The sequence below is a fragment of the Anoplolepis gracilipes genome, chromosome 6 (assembly GCF_047496725.1).
Source record: "Anoplolepis gracilipes chromosome 6, ASM4749672v1, whole genome shotgun sequence".
Classification (NCBI taxonomy): Eukaryota; Metazoa; Arthropoda; class Insecta; order Hymenoptera; family Formicidae; genus Anoplolepis; species Anoplolepis gracilipes.
Window position 1 is genome coordinate 2,818,259 of NC_132975.1, and position 18,709 is coordinate 2,836,967.

At 28.9% G+C, this 18,709-nt stretch overlaps 3 protein-coding genes across 11 annotated transcripts; 2 read left to right on the plus strand and 1 right to left on the minus strand.

The window, feature by feature from the left end:
* The first annotated feature begins 38 nt into the window (after window positions 1-38).
* On the plus strand, window positions 39-16,074 carry Dus1 (Dihydrouridine synthase 1). 8 transcript variants are annotated; one of them, XM_072895140.1, is made up of 11 exons: window positions 39-249; window positions 1,267-1,379; window positions 9,157-9,193; window positions 9,280-9,543; window positions 12,046-12,205; window positions 12,287-12,482; window positions 14,119-14,367; window positions 15,176-15,321; window positions 15,410-15,489; window positions 15,566-15,733; window positions 15,873-16,074. In XM_072895140.1, the coding sequence occupies exons 4-11, from the start codon at window positions 9,283-9,285 to the stop codon at window positions 16,041-16,043; spliced, it is 1,431 nt and encodes a 476-aa protein (XP_072751241.1). In that variant the 5' UTR covers window positions 39-249; window positions 1,267-1,379; window positions 9,157-9,193; window positions 9,280-9,282; the 3' UTR covers window positions 16,044-16,074. The 8 variants fall into 8 exon arrangements, with proteins under 8 accessions (XP_072751241.1, XP_072751240.1, XP_072751246.1 ...); XM_072895139.1 differs by lacking the exon at window positions 9,157-9,193; XM_072895145.1 differs by lacking the exon at window positions 9,157-9,193 and having other exon boundaries at window positions 15,578-15,733.
* On the plus strand, window positions 2,987-5,466 carry LOC140667320 (uncharacterized). The gene has a single exon (XM_072895138.1). The coding sequence runs from the start codon at window positions 3,199-3,201 to the stop codon at window positions 5,101-5,103; it is 1,905 nt and encodes a 634-aa protein (XP_072751239.1). The 5' UTR covers window positions 2,987-3,198; the 3' UTR covers window positions 5,104-5,466.
* Window positions 16,075-16,133: 59 nt separating the features above from the next.
* On the minus strand, window positions 16,134-18,657 carry Cox10 (Cytochrome c oxidase assembly factor 10). Of its 2 annotated transcripts, none has more exons than XM_072895149.1 (7): window positions 18,491-18,657; window positions 18,259-18,380; window positions 17,927-18,182; window positions 17,592-17,787; window positions 17,333-17,508; window positions 16,931-17,248; window positions 16,134-16,560 (listed from the first exon to the last, which is right to left on the minus strand). In XM_072895149.1, the coding sequence occupies exons 2-7, from the start codon at window positions 18,334-18,336 to the stop codon at window positions 16,340-16,342; spliced, it is 1,245 nt and encodes a 414-aa protein (XP_072751250.1). In that variant the 5' UTR covers window positions 18,337-18,380; window positions 18,491-18,657; the 3' UTR covers window positions 16,134-16,339. The 2 variants fall into 2 exon arrangements, with proteins under 2 accessions (XP_072751250.1, XP_072751249.1); XM_072895148.1 differs by having other exon boundaries at window positions 18,259-18,376; window positions 18,491-18,656.
* Window positions 18,658-18,709: the final 52 nt, after the last annotated feature.

Consider the following 18,709-nt stretch of genomic DNA (forward strand, 5'->3'; position numbering starts at 1 on the left):
TCTATGGTTAGTAGTTAGTAATCTAGCAATATATAAAAGTTTGTGGTGCTAATGAAATCCTGTCGCCTGTTGTACTCCTTCCACAGTTAGGAATTCGATGAATAATATATAGGAAAAAAAATTGTGAATGAGTATATACTCTATTTAGTTATCAGTTAATTAAAATTTACTAATTTGTGAATGTGAAGAATGTTGATGGATTCATGCACCTCATTTGCGGTTTGAAAAAATCGGATTATATAAAGTAAGGTTAGTGTCTGTGTTTAACTATTTTAATTTTTACTCATTTTACGTATCATTTAATTGTATGATTATATCCAAAAAACATCTTAAATTATCTAAAAGATGAGACCTTTTTTTAAGACGTTTTTTTAGAGATTTTTTTAGGGACACGTGTACTGTCTAAAAAATTATAGATATTGTAGTTATATTAATCGTAATTTATTGCAAAGTAGAGATTTTACAAAATATAATATTTTTTCTAGATTGTATTTAATAAAAATTATATAATGTTACACAATAATTATACAAATAGGTTAGTTAGTTTATTATTTAAATAGCAACTAAAGAATATATAATGTAAAATTTCTAATATTATATATTATATCATAGTCATGCGAAAAATTCGTGACTATTTCATTATTCATTTTATTACTAATTTTGGTTTATTATCTTTTATGAATTTTGCATGACTATGAATTATAATGGTACCAGATGAGTAGAAATAGTTTTTACTCAAACAACCAACAACTGGTAATAAAAAGCTTCAAAGTTTTCTTAAAAAAAGGAAACAGAAACTCAAAAATAGAATCAAAACAAAACAGATGATATATACAGCAAATGAACACTCTTGTCCTTTTTTCTTCTAATGAATTTAAATAGCCTATTATGATTAGTGGAAGACAATTTAGTCATCAACAGGTGAAATAATGAGTGATTGATGAGTAAAAATTTCTTTTATTGTTAATAATCTTGGAATTTTCTCTGAAAAGTCTTCTATTTTTACTTATTATCTTTTATCCCCCTTTTTCTCTTTTTTTCTTCTTTTATTAAGAACAATGTCGATGAAATTTTCTAGTAATACTATAAACAGTTAAAGATTAGAAGTAGTAAATATTGATTAAATGGAAATATTAGAGGATTAAGGCCAGGTTTACAATTTTTTATGACTTAAGGCTGTACAAGATACATAAGCCTTAAGTTGTAAAAAATGAATCATACATTATTTTTCTCTAAAGTCGATTGTAATTGGTTAATTTCTTACAGCTTAAGGCTTACTACACCTATTGTAGACCCGGCCTTAAAGAAGGAATGTATAGGACAATCTCTGGACAATCTTCTGAGGGAAAATTTCTTGAATAAATTTAGAATTGTGAATGGTAATGATTTCTTGACTTTGTTTAGATGAGCTAATAAAGTTTTGGCTAGTATTCATCTGTTCTTATACTTAAGATTATCTTAAGTCTAATCTTAGGTTGTCTTAACATTCTATTTATAGCCAATGAAATGGTTGAAATGGAATTTTAAAACTGACTTATGTGCAGGTTGTAACCGGTTTAAAACTGCATAATCAGATTTTTCAAAAATTGAAGGGGAAAGGGAGGATTTCGACAAATATGACATTTTCGAAAAATCTGATTATGTCGTTTTAAAGTACATTAAAAACCATAAAACTTTTATTAAAAACTTTTTTTTATATCTCTTACCGTTTAGACGGTATTCGCTCAGAAATATAAAAACCGATTTTTTTCAAGAGGATGTTTCACCCCCTTAACGGCCGTAAGAGCAAATATAAAAAAATACGTGTCTTCTATTTTGACCTAGACTACACATATTTAAAGTTCGTTAAAATCGGAGGAGGACACTTCCAACCCTTTCCTTGTAAGAAATTAACCAATCATATTTGATTATTCTTCTTACATTGAATTGTGATTAGTCAATTTCTTACAGTTTATAACATATAAGTTATCGGTTATAGCCTGCATAAAGGTCTACAATAAGTGTTGTAAATCGTAAGCAGTAAGAAATTAACCAATGATATTCGATATTCTTCTCTAGATCAACTGTGATTGGTTAATTTCTTGCGGCCTACAACTTACAACATTTATTGTAGACGACCCTTTAATTAAGCTTAAAACCTTATTTAAGACGACCTTAAATATAAGAACGGATTATGAATACTGGTTTGCATTTTTAGATGAGCTTTTTATATAAGCATTACGGATTTAATTTGTTCTTTTTTCGTATGACGAGAAATCACAAATATGTTATAGTGAAGTATGCGCGCGCATGTTTATATTACTTCGCATGCGTGCATGAGGTCCTTGATAAAGTTGCGGCTCTGGACCGGTTTCCGCGGCAACCATAATTTATCGATTCGTCTAGATATTGTCAGTTAGTCTTATGGGTGACGATCAGGGAAATCCTACGTATAATTCGTTTGAAATTCTTCGCGATTGTGTGTCATACGATAAAACAATGAAAATAATGTACAAAAATATAAAAAATAAAAAATCTTCTATCGAGATTACACTGCTAGACAAGGAACAAATCATGGATACAGAAACTTAATATCATTATTAACAATATCGGATAAGGCTACATATTTTAAACAGTGATTTATATACATTTGGGATTAGGACTCAAAAGTTTAGACTGAGAATTATTAATATTTAGTGATGACGGATGGGAAAAAAAGAAAAAAAATGGAAAAATAGTCAACATGAACAGTCAAACTAAAGTTACAATTAATAATGGTGCAGTGTCATACTTTTTTGTGTTAATAATGAAGAAAGTCATAAAAATAGTAAATTTGTAGAGTATAACTTTTAATGTGTTCCATATATTTTAAATAATATTTAAAAATTATATGTATGTATATGTATTATAGTTTTTAATAAAAATGAAATCTTTTATGTCCATATTAGCTATTATATAATATCTAATGGGAGACAAGTTGAAAATTATAATTAAAGAATGATAATATTTACAAAAATAAAGAAAAATATAATGATTTTTATACTGTGTAATTTCGAATTTTTATAAATATGTAAGAAAAAATAAATAGTTAAAAGTTCTAGGATAAGAATGAAAATGACGGCAACAATATTAATTATAATATTGTATTATGTCTATATATATTAACGCGAACGCACGTACATCCGGAATAATTAATAACCTGAGAAAAAGAAAACGGGAATGCTAAACAAGATTTGTGCAAAGTGCACGATTGTCCGCTGCAATTCGTCGCAGAATGCGCTGCACATTCCACCAGAGCATAGAAGATTCCGCCGTGTTCATGGTCTGCAGTTACCGTTGCATCTTCAGCAAGTGATCGGTTGGATATTACTAATTATCGTGTTCGCCGGTACTTTTACTGTGCTGCTGACAACACCGTTGCTGTTACCTGATCTGCGTTTTACTCTCTCATATCTATTTGCTGTATTATTCTTGCTCCACGTGTTAACCCATCTGATAGTGCTACTACTGGACCCGGCTGATCCTGAAGTGCGCGCTCGGCCGATCAATGAAGTTGTGCCAGAATTCGACCGTACGAAACATCAGCACGTTATCGAGAACGGTCGTTGTCATCTGTGTAATATTACGACGCACGATTTGTGTACTAAGCACTGTTCTATCTGTAACAAATGCGTGCCACGTTTCGATCATCATTGCAAGTGGCTAAACAATTGCATCGGAGGTCGTAATTATTCAGCATTTCTGGCTTGCCTGACGTCGACACTAATTATTGCGCTCGCAGTTACCGCACTTGCTCTGGGTGTGCTGGTGCTTATTAACGCACATTCAGTGAACAATAGATATTGGAATGATAGTAATGACAACGACACGAACATGAACAACGCCACGACGCCATCGTTACCGGTGCCTGGCACTGGCTCACTTATTCTTGTTACTTTCATCGGTGTTCTCTCAGCAGTTGCTGCCGTTCTGCTTATACATCTCTGCTTTTTCCATGGCTATATTGCTTGTCTCGGTCTCACTACATACGAATACGTACGTAGAAGGCGGGAAAAGAGCTCTGCCGGTGTTGCCGCTAGCTCTAGAATAGCTTCCTCCAGTAATCCGTGCGGTGCACCTTGTTGCGATACTGGTGATAGAGAAGATATGGATCAAGTGATTGGAGCACGAAACCTATATTCTCGTTTCTGCAAGACAGGTTCTTTATTCAAGAATGATGTAGATATGACGATGATGACAGCAACGACGGATGTGTATGTTTCTTCAACGCATGAGGAAACGCGCAGCGGTGACATAGCGGCGAATAAGGATGCATGTTCGAGGACACTGCCTTCGACGAAAGACAATCGAAATTTCCGTCTCTGTTTCTCGTATGACTCACGCACCATTGAAACCTCTATTAAAGTCTCATCCTCGCGTTTGACCAACACGGTAGAGTTGGAAAATCATGTGGAATCACCAGACATAAAGTCATCATCCACGCCTTCGCCGGTATCTTGTTGTTTCTCCATCATAAATTATTCTGAAGGTAAGCACGGCGGAAAAGACCGAAAGCGTCGCACCGGCGGACACCGTCTCGAATCTACAAAACGTTCCTGCGGAACGATGAGAAGAATACAGACGTTTTTGCAGACTCGTCTAAAAAAAGGTTCAAGACCAAAGGCAACAACTTCGTCGTCAGCTTTTGCTTGTTCTTATAATAACAAGATAATTCCAAGTGGTTCTTCAAATATTGCGCCTGCAATAACTGAACATCGAGTTATCGAAGCATTAGTGACTGAACTAACAGCATCACCGAATCATCCACATCCACCGGCGAGATTACCCGCTATAAATTTTCCGAGTACCGTCCACAAGATTAGAAAAGTGCTTTCGGATACCGGGGATATCTCCGTTTTGGAACCGACATCGCCTTCCGTGATGCCTAAACGGACTCAAGCCTATCTCAGTAGTCGGCGAAGTACAAACTTCTCCAGGAAAAGGCCACGCTTTAAGCTCGGCTCATATGTCACACAGACTGCTCAACTGTCACCGATACCGGAGTCAGAGTTTTCAAAACCAGCTACACCTAGATCGCCGTTGCGATCAAGTTCCGCTTTCACCTTCCCGCCATTACGCAAGTAACATAAGCAACATCTTACCAAGGGACATCTTTTGTAATGAGGGAGGAGAACGGAAGAAATTTTCCTGTTTTTTAGAAATATAAAACCTGAAAAAGATATACTCAGTATATGACTCTTTCCATCGAAATATTTTTCATAGCTTTACATTTTAAAATTTGAATTTGAGAATAGTGCTCATATACAGATTCATACTAAAAAATGAGATATTTATTAAATTGCACATCTGTGAATGTTTTTTCTATTTTATTTTATTATATGTATATTTATTATACATATTCACATGCTCATTGTTATATTCTCAACATAATTGTTGTTGGTACTTCTTTATTAATTTCAAACAAAACGTGGTAAACTTGTATAAATTATTACGAAGAGTTTATTTTTTAAAAAATGTGTTCAACGTTATATATATATATATATATATATATATATATATATATATATATATATGTAAATTCAGATATGTAACATGTAATTTATCATATATTTTTTATATTTTCACAATTTATAAACATATCAATATTAATAATTGCGTTCATATCTATTAATATGTAGAAATTATAACAAAATATAAGAAGATGTAGCAAAAGATTCAATTTCTTTAATTTGAAATCTTTATTTAATTAACCCTTACTTTATACTGTTATTTTTTATATCAGACCAGGGTCAATGTCTGACGTGTTTATTAATGAGTAAAAGTGTTCAAAAAATTCATATAGCATCTTTGATCTTTCTAAATATAAAGACTAGAATAATATCTTTGAAAAATAATTTGTTTAAATATATTGTTATTGGAAATATGTGAAGTAGAAAACTTAAAACACACTGTTATGGTAAAAAAATTATAACTTTTAAACAAATAATTAAAACTACAGGAAGTTGAAGTTGAAATCTTAAAGAATGATACAAAAAATTTGTCATATTAATAAGTTAAAAATGAGATACTTAATTTTGCGACATAAAAAGTAATATTTTTTAATGCATCGAAGTCAAGTTTTAATTGCTTCTTTTGTATTAAACATTCTTATTATTAAAATATATGTAATCATATAATTGTGAGAAAGAAAAGAAAAGAGCTTAAAGCATGTAATAAGGAGATGCCAAGCGACAAGAAGTGATATATAGTTGGGTGAATTGCTAAATGAAGATGGTAGAGGAATAGAGATGATGAGAAGAATAGAGAGAGAGAGAAAAAATAGGAAAGGAGAAGGTTGAACGAAAGTAAAGTGGGAAAGGCTGAATTCAGAAAGTCAGTTGAAACTGTGCATTTTGCTTTTTATTTTGATCTTGATTTTAATTTTGAATTTTGAATTTTTGGATTTAAAAATTTTGAATTTTGAAGGTTTAGATTTTAAATTTTAAGTAAGTTAATTTAATTTGAAGGAATGGAATTTCGAATTTTTGAGTTTAAAATTTGGAGGTTTAAATTTTGAAAGTTTGCAATGAGAATGTTGAATTTTGATGTTGTGAATTTTCAGATTTTTTGAATTAGAATTTTGGATTCTGGAATTTAGAATTTGGAATTATGATTTTAAATTGAGAATTCGAATTTTAATTTTAATTTTGATTTGAATTTTAAATGTGATATTAATCTTAATTTTAATTCTAAGTTTGATTTTGATTTTAAGTTTTAATTTTAAGTTTAAGTTAAGTTTAATGTAAGTTTTTTAATTGTAATTTCTGATATTAATTTGGATTTTGATTTTAATCTAAAATTCGGGATAAAAATAGATTGACAGGTTTGGTTTCAAAGAATTATAGATTATATAGTTTATGTATGTATATGTTATATAGATGGATATAGATATGGATATAGATATTTATATTTATATTTAGATGGTTATGTTTATATATATGTATTATATTTATTATATTTTCTATATTTTATGGAGTTATTTTGTTCATTTCAGTTTAGTGTATTTTATTTCATGAGATATATTTTAGGATTATATTTGGTAGAATTAGTAAGCGTACTCATATGGTTTATATGTAAATACGTAAAATATGTAAGCTGGAAGCCATTCTAAACCAAAAGGCAAGGATTAAAAAAAAATATAAATAATAAAAAATATGTAATCATATTTAAAGATAAACTATATGACGCAGTTGTATATACACAATAAAAGAAGAATCGATAAGCGTCACAAAAAGCCTTTCGACATTTTTTAATGTCTTTTCTGGCAAAAGAAACATTTCTTTGTTTTTAAGCATATATTACATATATTAAAAAAAATAACTGTATGACTCACTCGTGATAGAAAAAACTCGTATAGAATGGTGCATTTTCACAAGCCGCTAAAACCGATTGTTTGAGCGACAAAAAAGGTCACGTATCAACTTTTGTCGCTGAACTATTCAGCAGTAACTTTCATACATGAAAAAGCATAAAAGCGACAAAATTGAATGTGAAAGATAAATTTCGCGTTTTATTGGCATTTTCGATATTGAACGTGTTGCAATAAACAGTTGTGTGTTATGGCTTCTAGAAAAAAGAAATATTATAATTGGATATTAAATTGTAATAAAATTATTCGAGAACATGAAATTAAATTGCAAAATGATATCGTTTTTGTTGTTACTACTATGATGTTGACACATCGAAAAAAAACACGTTATTATCAAAAAAAAGTTTTGGGTTGCACCATTGTTTCAAAATCGTATTGAGTATGGATTTTATGAATAAGCTACTTTACCATATATAAGATTAGAAAGTGCAAGATTCAAGAACTAATTTCGTATGTCATCAATACAATTAGAAAATTTGCTACAAATTGTTGCACTTAAACTCATTAAGCAGACATTTCGCAGAGAACCTGTCAATGCTGAAGAACATTTATGTTTAACTCTAAAGTTTGTTTTGTTACATTTTTTAAATTCACATACAAAAATATGAAAGCGACTATTAGGCAACACAAAATTATTATAGAGATGGTTTAAATTATAATTATTGTTTTTTACATTACATATATTAAAGATATTTGGCTTCTGGTGACTCAATGGTATCGATGTCATATCAATACTTACTAAGATGTACAATAATAAGCAACATTATATCTGAAACATGCGAAATAATTTGGAATGTATTATGTTCAGTCATCCTTCCACCTTTTTTAACAAAAGACGACTGGCTACATATTGCAGCAGATTTTAAAAATAAATGTTATTTTTCTTATTGTATTGGTGCCATCAATGGAAAACATATTGTTATTTAAGTATGTATTTTAATTGCATTTTAGTAGCATTAAAAAAAATTAAATTAAATAAAAAATTAAATTAAAAAAAATGTTAATTTTGCAAATTTTGCATGATTTCAAATGAGCATAACTTCGTCAAAAATTGTCGTATTTGAAGTTTTTTTTATTTTAAAGCTTAAAGTCTCTGCTTTCAAAAGCATTTGTTAGATTTTGAATTACTCCTTTCCCTCTTCCGCCGCCCTTTCAAAAGCGAGGACGTGTTCCGTTTTTAAAAAATTGCATAGTTTGACGCACTCCATGGGGTGGAATAAATTTTTTTCGCCAATATCATATCAACCATCGTAAAAATTGGACTTTTCTTTGCAAATTAAAAAAAATTGAGGTTGATACGATTTTTTTTCGCGAAGTTACGGCGTATTAAAGTTACCCCTGCAGTTTTGATCAATTACCGCCAGCATTAGCATTACCCGATGCGCACCACGAGGAGGTTGCTGGTCGGACTTTGCGTATCATGTGTATGTGTCATAGTATTGTTTTAATGGCTGTATGTGATGTTAACTATCTATTTACATTCGTTGAATTAACTATTAGAACTACAATGCTTGAAAGTGACATTATTGCATCGTAGTACGTGCTACAAGTTTTTTCGTAGATTTTTTTTATACTTACTATTTGATGTCGAGTTTGTTACCGTTTGCCGGCCGTGGACGGGATCGGACGTGTTCAAATCGGATACGCATCATGCGCGTATCCTTTGTCTAGACTCTATTTTTAAGTATTTTCCTCTTGAAGATTATCTCTTATTTTTTTACTTATCCTTTTTTGTATTCATTTTCACCTGTTGTTGGCCAACCAAATAGATCCAACCTTTTTTTCGGGTTAGCGGTCAATATATTGGTAAATATATGAAGAAGACTTTATTGCCTTAACTCTAAATTTCTCTTGTAACCACACAACCAATACATCACTTCATTTGCACACAGATTATGTCTACAATCACAGAATCGCTTGATAAAGGGGACATTTCCTCAAAGAAAACTAACGTTTGGGAAGATTTGGGTTCACCGCGGTGCATAATTGCGCCGATGGTAGATGCAAGTGAGTTGGCATGGAGATTGCTTAGTAGGCGACATGGTGCCCAGCTCTGTTACACACCGATGCTACATTCAACCGTGTTTTGTCGGGATCCCAAGTACAGACGAGAGGCCCTTGCTAGCACCAGTGAGGATCGCCCATTAATTGTACAGGTCTACACTAATCTCAAAATTATTACAATTATGTTGTAAAATAAATCTTTTATTGGGCATCAAATTTTTCAAAACTTCAAAGCAATATTTTGTAACTTTTTTCTCTATCTTTTTATGGACAGTTATGTTGTCACGATCTTTTAAAACTTTTTTACTTAAATATAGAAAAAAAAACCTTTTTTTTTTTTTAATTTAAGCATTTCCTATAATATATAAAAAATTGTCTAATCAGGTGTGTATATATATATATATATATATTTAATATATATATATATATATACACACACACACACATACACATATATACAGGGTTTTCGAAAAGTCCGGAAACGGTCGAATATCTCGAAAACAAAGCGTTTTAGAGAAAAATGTTTCAAATAAAAGTTGTTTGGTTCGAAAGGCGCCATAAAAGGTGATTTTTGGCGTGACTCTAGTATAGCAACCAAAGTATATTAAACTGTACCAGAACGTTTTTGTGTGTTTGGTAATTTGTGGTAGAGGCATGGCTAACTGTTTTAGTATCTAGGTAGTTGATACCAGTTATACCGAGCAATTAAGCAGGATACCTTTTGTAAATTTTAGGTAAGCTGCAAATAGGCGCCAAATATAAATACATAAATAATTAATTTTATATATTTATTGTGTTGGATTTATCTTATTTTGTTAAACTTGGTATTTTAATCAGTTATCCTACAAGCACAAATTTAAACTATCAATTTTGGATGCTTATAAATTTACAAACTTCTACACTTATGGATTAAGTTATTACTTTTACTAGTAAATAAGCTTAAATTCTGTCTAGTTAAACACTGATTGAAATATTGAGTTTTGTGTATGAAATAAGATTGTTTTATTAATTTACAAAAATTTTATTTTTATTTGATTTATTACTTACTCATTCATTATATAAATTATGGATAAAAGTATAATTATTTAATATGCACTGATAATCATGGCCAACCAATATTGGACAAAAATGAAAATTAATATATTATTATATAAAAAGTATGTAAAAATTATGCTATAGTTATATATTAATTTCATCCTAAAAATAAGAAAAAATCATATTCGGTGTATAAATCCACACGAATTTCAGAATGTTATTCATGATTATGACTTTTTTCCTTTATTTTCATCAAAATTTTAATTTTCCTCTTCTTTGTATTCTTTGCATAAAAAAAATGCTTATAAATTTCTACTAATGGTATCTCATTATTTTCGTCAAATACTTTACTCGTTAAAATAAACAAATACCCTTTAAAATTCATATTTATTCTGTATTCTCTTTTATTCACATTAGAATAAAAAAATATTTAATTATTTTTAAATAGTTTTGAATTCGTGCGTACAGAAAAGAAACAGTATGTTTTAGCGTGTTGGTGTGATACATATTACCAAAATAAGTTCCGCCTCTACCAATAGCAACCTTGGTACATGTACCAAACGATCGCCAAAAATCGCCTAAAATAGTTCCATTAGTTTAACCTTGGATAATCGTTTGAAGGTTATATGAAGGTCAACTTGAATTTTTTAAATGGGACACCCTATATATTTTTGCATATTCTTGTAGCTTACCTCGAGAGCTTTTCAAAACACTATAATAAAATATTTTTTCATTAAGTATTTTTCGAGTCATAAGACTTCAAAGTTGCAGTATTTTGACAAAAATACCTACAAAATATCTCTTAAAATCTGGATCACACTCAGATCTTGCCTTGGCTGGCTGGATTATGTCCGAATCGTGCCTTGACTGATCAGACAATGTAAGATAAGACTATCGCAAAGTAAATACTATTTTACGAGTATTTTTATCAAATACTGCAACTTTGAAGCCTTATAACTCGAAAAATACGTTATGAAAAAATATTTTATTATAGTGTTTTGGAGAACTCTCGAGGTAGATGAGCTACAAGAATATGCAAAAATATATAGGGTGTCCCATTTAAGAAATTCAAGATGACCTTCAAACGACTATCCAAGGTCAAACCAATGGGACCATTTTATGGCGCTTTTCAAACCAAACAACTTTTATTTGAAACATTTTTCTCTAAAATGCTTTATTTTCGAGATATTCGACCGTTTCCGGACGTTTTGAAAACTCTGTATATATGTATATAATATGTGTAATATGTATATAGATATATACATAGATATATATTTAATTAAAAATATTACTTTTTTTTTAATGCAATTTTTTTGGATGGATATTTTGAGAATCTAAAAACTCTAAATATATCTCACACATTTTTATTTTTAAATCTTTAAAATTTATTTATCTAAAATAAATTTAATTATTTTAAAATTTTAAATATAAATATAAATAAATACTAATTACATCTTTTCAATGCTATGAATACTATGTATATATGAATGAATAAATGAAAACATAAATTATATTTTTATAATATAGAAATATATCAAATGCAAAAGATTAAATATAAAAGAGAATAAAGGAAGAAAAATATTTATCATTAATTTTTGTATTATAATTTTTTTTTTCAGTTTTGTGGTAATGATCCAGATGTACTATTGGAAGCTGCAAGTTTAGCTGAATCATATTGCGATGCAGTGGATATCAATATTGGTTGTCCACAAGCAATTGCAAAACGTGGACATTATGGAGCATTTTTACAGGATGACTGGGTGTTATTACATAGAATTGGTATGCATATTCTTTAAATCTCTATACAATACTTAAAGAACTTTAATATTTTGATAATGATACTATTTCTTGTGTATATAGTGTCGACTTTAAAAAATGGATTACATATACCTGTCACCTGTAAATTACGAGTGTTCCCGGAAATCAGTCGTACTGTTGAATATGCTCGCATGCTACAAAATGCAGGTGCTAGCTTACTTACTGTTCATGGACGTACGAGAGAGCAAAAGGGACCATTGACTGGATTAGCGTCTTGGAAACATATTAAAGCCGTAAGGTAATTATTTCTTCTTATTTTTTATTGATATATTCAATATTAGCTCTTAGTCTTTGATTTTTCAAGACAATCATATTGAGTTATGAGAAGCAGAAATATAAATTTCTTTTTTACATTGTGCTTTAAAAGCATAAAATTTTTGTGTATGTCTTATTATCACTTGTATTCAATAATGCAGATAGTTAAAATATATCATAAATTTTTTTATTATCTTTATAATTATAGATTAATAAATATATAATTTAATCTTTATGCTATTAATTTATTTTTACAAGCACAAGTCAAACAACAAAATAGACTGCATGAAAGAAATTCATGATTTCTGACATCATAATTCAGTATGACTGTAAAGGATTAGGAGTGGTAAATGAGCAAGAAGTTCAATTCTTTTTTCGCAATGATTAATATATAATTAAGAGTTAAAATCAAACTTTTGTATTTTGTCTCTTGCTTGCTTTTCAAATATGTTTTTAAAAAAATGTATCAAATAAATATTTTTATCAAAATCTAACTAGAAAAGCCTGAATCGAAATGAAACATTTAATAGTTATTGCTCATATAATATTTTTTTGTTTTATTTGGTTTTTAATTTTTAATTGATTGCATACATTTTCATTCTATGTATACAGATGATGCATATATGTATACATTATATGATACAGCAAAATATTCTATAATATATTAAAGTATTTGCAAATTTTAATCTTCCTTTCTATAAAATATATGAAATAAAAAAGTATAAGTATATATAGCTAAAATTTTCTGGTTAGAATAATGTTTTAAATTAGGATAATATTACATTTATTATTATGACGAGTTCTCGGATGAACAATTAGCTATTGGTTAGAGAATTTCTAAGATTCTAGAAGTTTCTTGCAATAACATACAAATTAATCTAAATAATAAAGGCTCACAAATTAAAATTACGGGAAAACATGAAAGGCATAAAGAGCCAAGCGCCAGATGAAGAAGCGCAAATAAAAACAACGTTTTGTAATAAAACAATCAAACTTTATTTTCAAACGTTTCATTTTTGAATCATCTTTAGTGATAAAAAACTATTTTAGAATATAACAAAGGCGCCCATGATTTTAAATAATTATTTACGATGTTTGCAAAGTATCAAACGTAGCTATATTAAGTTGATTCAAATAAAGATTACACACATTTATTTTATTAGTCTTTTTATTTTTGCTTTTTATCTTTATGTTTTGTTTTGCAGTCTTTATATTTACCTGTAACTTAAACATAAAATAGTTTTGTCGTTTAATGATAAACAAAAACCTATAATACATAATATATTCGATGTAACATATCTTATGATATCATTCTATTATTCTGCTATTATTTTACGACAATAACTATGTTGAAGAAAGTGATTTATGTGCATGGAAAATGAAAAAAAGGAATGAGAGAATGAAAGGAGTGTGTGAGAAAGAGGGAAAAGAAAGAAAAAAATAGAACATACTTTAATTTTTTTGATAAAATAATCAAATATTATGTTTAATATTTAAATAAATTATTAAATAAATATTATTTTATCAATTTTTACTATTAAATTCTTTTTTGGTTATTATTAACTTGATGCAGTAAAGAAAATATTATTGTAAGTGATAATTATTTTATATTTAATTAGGGATGCCGTGGAAATTCCCGTGATCGCCAATGGTAATATACAATGTATGCAAGACTTACAAAGGTGCATTGAAGAAATCCAAGTGGAAGGTGTGATGTCAGCTGAAGGAAATCTTTACAATCCATACATATTCGAATCTCGTTACCCTGCTTGTTGGGAACCTGCTTTGGAGTATTTGGAACTCGTAGAGCAATATCCAGCGCCAGCTTCATATATCCGTGGTCATTTATTTAAATTGTTCCATCATGTGTATGTATTTAATTTTTTAAGGATCCAGTCTGCTTTAGTAATATGAAAAATTGATGATTTTTAGAAGTTTAAAAAGATATTAGAATTAATTGATCTTTTTAGTTATTTACAAATGTTTTTATAGATATTTAAACAGTATATCAATATTTTTAAATCTTGGATATTTAGTTTTTCTTTAATTTAATACAAATTTCTATGCATGTTCAAAATTGCATAGTTTGACGGTGTTTGTTATTCTGCTCCTCATAATTGTCTGATAATGAAATGAAAAAAAAGTCGGTCTTATTTTATTCCATAGGAATAGTAATTTTGGGATACTGAATTTAATTTTATTAGAAAAAAATAAAAAATAACGAAATAGTATCCTTTTAAAATTAGATATTTCAATTTTGCTAGAATTTTTTTACTTTATGAAGGTTGGAAAAATATTAAATATTAATTTTTTAAATTCTAATTAGATTCAGTATTCTAAAAAAAAATATTCTTTTATTTAAAAAAAAGTAACTTGGTTTATCAAGATATCCATCACATAAACTTTGAAAACAGTGTTTTAAGAATAACGCGTTTAAAGTTTTACAGACTCATTTAACTATCCGTGCGCTATCCTATTCAAAATTTTTATAATTCTGTCAAATTTGCGAATTTTTCAACAAAATTTGAGACATTTTTCAGACATCATACTTTCTGAAAATGTAAAAAAAAAATCGATTTTTTTGACTCTCTAAAGTAGACTGAACCTTTCATAGCAGGTGATGAATTGTGTCACATAATTCCTGAGCGTGCAAACATGCTTTTAATTAGAGAGTAGATTTTGTTTAACAGAAAATCAAGAGGAGAGGGAGAATTTGGCAACAAACTCCAGCATGGAAGCTTTCAAAAAAGTTGTCTACACCTTGAGAGATCGTTACTTACCATATCATGAAGGACATTTGACATGGCAGATAGAAAAGACAGGTAATAATTTGATGTTAAATAAATATTATTTGTATTTCATATTTATGCATTTTTATAAATGTCTCCTTTTTCCTTCTAATATTTCTAGATTATAATTTGGAATTGCCACCATGGTTATGTCGACCTTATATAAGAGAACCTCCACGAGAACATATACAAAAATCACAAGTAAACAAGCATATATTTTATGTGTCTTCTTTTCTTATTACATCATAATTCAATATTTTTTGAAAATAACAATAAGAGCATTTCTCAGGACGCACTTCGAAAACGGGAATACAAAGACGAGGACGGAAATGAAATATCGCGAAAACGTTCAAAAAAGCTTAAACGAATAGCGCGTAGACCGAATAGACCAACATCTGTTCTTAAGAGAAATTCAGATCGATGTCACGCTTGTCCAAATCCTCTGGTTTGTTAAAGCTTTTATAACTTTTTTTTAAATTTTATTTCACTATTTTGAAAAAATAAATATATTTTCAAAAATGATTAATGCTTAAAAAAAAAAAAACATTTTGGAAAAAAATTCTAATGCGTGATTTAAATTGCAGGGTTTTAAATGTGAATATAAATTATGTCGACAATGCTGTAGAAACAAATGTTATATAGAAAATTTAGATTGTGCTGGTCACAGGAATCTAACCAAGACGAGAAGACAAATGGCAAAAGAATATGAAGCAAAACGTAAGAGCATGATTGAAAGTACAATGACGCTATGTTAAAATATTTTAAATAAAACTATATATATTTTAATTTTTGTTTTCTGTGAAAGTCATCTTCCTATGAAAACAATTTTTTATAATTTCATTGAAATTTTCCTTTATTAACTAATTATTTATTAACTTAAATTAATATTAAACTTAAAATAGTCTAATGTTTATTAGATTTATCTGTTTTATACAATTATATTTTACATGCTTAATGAGAGAAAGAGAGAATATTGTAAAAATCAGATAGATCCAAAGTTTGCAATATAATTTGTACTATTGCTGACAAGTCTATTAATGTAAAATTATCATTACACAGATGAAGTTGTTGAAACAATAGATGTAAAAATAGTTAGCAAGTCACTTTTCTTTGCTGTCTCATAAAGAGATACATTTTCTTCTTTTTTTTCCATGTTGGTCCAATACTTCTTGCTCGAGAGTATCAATATCATCAATAAAGGTAGATGAAGTAACGAAAATCGAAACAATCTTCTAGAATTAGCACTATCTGAGTGATTATTGAATTTCCAGGCTAAAATTAAAAGCATTACTGAGAAACATTGAAAATATCTTGACATACAAATGTTTATTTATATACATTTTATACGTATGTCTTGCAATGTTATGTTAGCTCTTCGTAAAATGAGCTCAATTATGTAATTCTTTGTTGAAGTTTTAATAAAAAAAAAAAAAACTTAGGTTTTTTTTTTTTTTTTTTTTTTTTGTAGAAAGTGAATAAAGAGTTTGCGACACATACATACATACATATATATATACAATATATGTACTATATATGAATAATTAGATAAGAAATATATCATTAAAATTATTTTTAAAATTATATTTTAACATATATAATAAACTTTTTATAAAATCAATTTACACAAAGCATATTATATTACCTAGATAAAGGAAGTATGCATTAACTGGTGTTGAAGCCAGTGCAAACCACCAATGGGTTAAATCCAATATAGGTGTTAAGTAACACAGAGTCATTAATGCTATTGTATATCTTACAGTTGTTCTACGACATAAATTTGGATTTGTAACAGCCATCATTCGATAGCCAGCTCGTGAGTAATCTGGCCTCAAGTTCCATGAAAGAGCATTAAAGTGTGGAAACTGCCACATATACAAAATGCCAGGTAAAATCCAAGCATCTGGCATGAGTATATTGCCAGTACAAGCTGCCCAGCCCATGAGAGGGGGTATTGCTCCTACTAAAAAATAAAAAAAAAAAAAAAAAAAAAAAAAAAGATACAAATTACTGTTTGAACAATATATGTAAAAACATACATACTTACCAATAGAACCAACCCATGTGTTTATAATACTAATGCGTTTCATAGGAGTGTAAAAGAGTGTATATAGGACAATATTAGCAGCACCTAGCATCGATGTCATACTGTTCACTTCATGGTAAAGTATCGATAATCCAACAATACCAGATATTGTTGCAAATGTTACTGCATGAACAGGCCTAATAATATATTTGTTATTTCATATTAAGTTATATAAATTTAAGCTTGAAAATAAAAAATGAACACATTTAAAACGACTCACGTCAAATGACCACATACTAATACTCGATTTTTTGTCCGCGACATTTGTGCATCAAATGGAACTTCAAAAAATTGATTAATTGCATTTGCTGCAGCAGAAACTAAGCCTGTACCAAGGGAACACATTGTAAATGTGTAAAAGTCAAATGGTACTGGAGCTAATGCATATCCTGCCATAGTTGTTGCTACAACAAGAGCTATAACCAAAATTATTTCATAATTAAAACATTTATAACTACATATTATGACTTAATTGACCATATATTTTAATTAGAAAGTTCCTTTTTCATAATTATAATTTAGTACATTTTAAAAATCTGAATATATGTTACATACATGTCAATTTAATTTTTGATAATTTAAGATAGTGTTTATGAAGCATGGTATAATTGACAATTATAGATCTCCATTTTGGTTTTTCTACTTTATGTGGATCTATCAGTGGATTTTCTCTTATTTCACTTGCATTCTTTTTAATAGGAGGGGAAATTATTGGAGTAATCATACCAATCTGCAATTGATCATATTTCGTTTGTGTTGGTTCTTCCATGTGCAAAGTTTTCATTGACTTTTGTCTTAGGAAGCCAGAACGCTAAAAAATTTCTTTAAATGATATAAAGCAGTAAATGGTATATAGCAAATTTTAAATTAATTTCAATGCTACAAACCATGATGATAGAAAATTTTGGCACAAAGTTGTATGATATGTGCCGACATATTTTCATTGGAAAAACAATAAATAACATGATAGCTCTAAACGCTAATCAACTGTTTATTTCCATTGATCTAATTAAAATAAAATAATTAACAAATAAGAAATAACAACTTTGTCATAACCTATAAATATATATAAGCGTGGAAGAACTTCTCACAATTATGTAATAATAATTTTGCACTTACTTTTTTATATGTTAACATAATTTTTATTGTTAACATATTTGTTATAATTGATTAACTGTAGCAAAATATTACATAATCGCAAATAATCAAGAATATCTCTACTTCTGCCTTTTTCTTCACGACTAGTGTCTAAGGCGCGTTCCGATATTCACTGCCAGTACTGAAAATCTATAGTGTATGTACGTGACGTAAATTATAGATTTTCAGTACTGGCAGTTA

What these genes read in the sequence shown, in the direction of transcription:
- Dus1 (XM_072895139.1), top strand. An exon ending in AAACATATTAAAGCCGTAAG is followed by an intron (nt 12,483 to 14,118) that starts GTAATTATTTCT and finishes ATATTTAATTAG; the next exon opens with GGATGCCGTGGAAATTCCCG. An exon ending in ATGGCAGATAGAAAAGACAG is followed by an intron (nt 15,322 to 15,409) that starts GTAATAATTTGA and finishes TAATATTTCTAG; the next exon opens with ATTATAATTTGGAATTGCCA.
- LOC140667320 (XM_072895138.1), top strand. Translation starts at nt 3,199, where the DNA reads ATGCTAAACAAGATTTGTGCAAAGTGCACGATTGTCCGCTGCAATTCG.
- Cox10 (XM_072895149.1), bottom strand. Translation starts at nt 18,336, where the DNA reads ATGTTATTTATTGTTTTTCCAATGAAAATATGTCGGCACATATCATAC. An exon ending in CAAAATTTTCTATCATCATG is followed by an intron (nt 18,183 to 18,258) that starts GTTTGTAGCATT and finishes GAAATTTTTTAG; the next exon opens with CGTTCTGGCTTCCTAAGACA. An exon ending in TTAGTATGTGGTCATTTGAC is followed by an intron (nt 17,509 to 17,591) that starts GTGAGTCGTTTT and finishes ATATATTATTAG; the next exon opens with GCCTGTTCATGCAGTAACAT.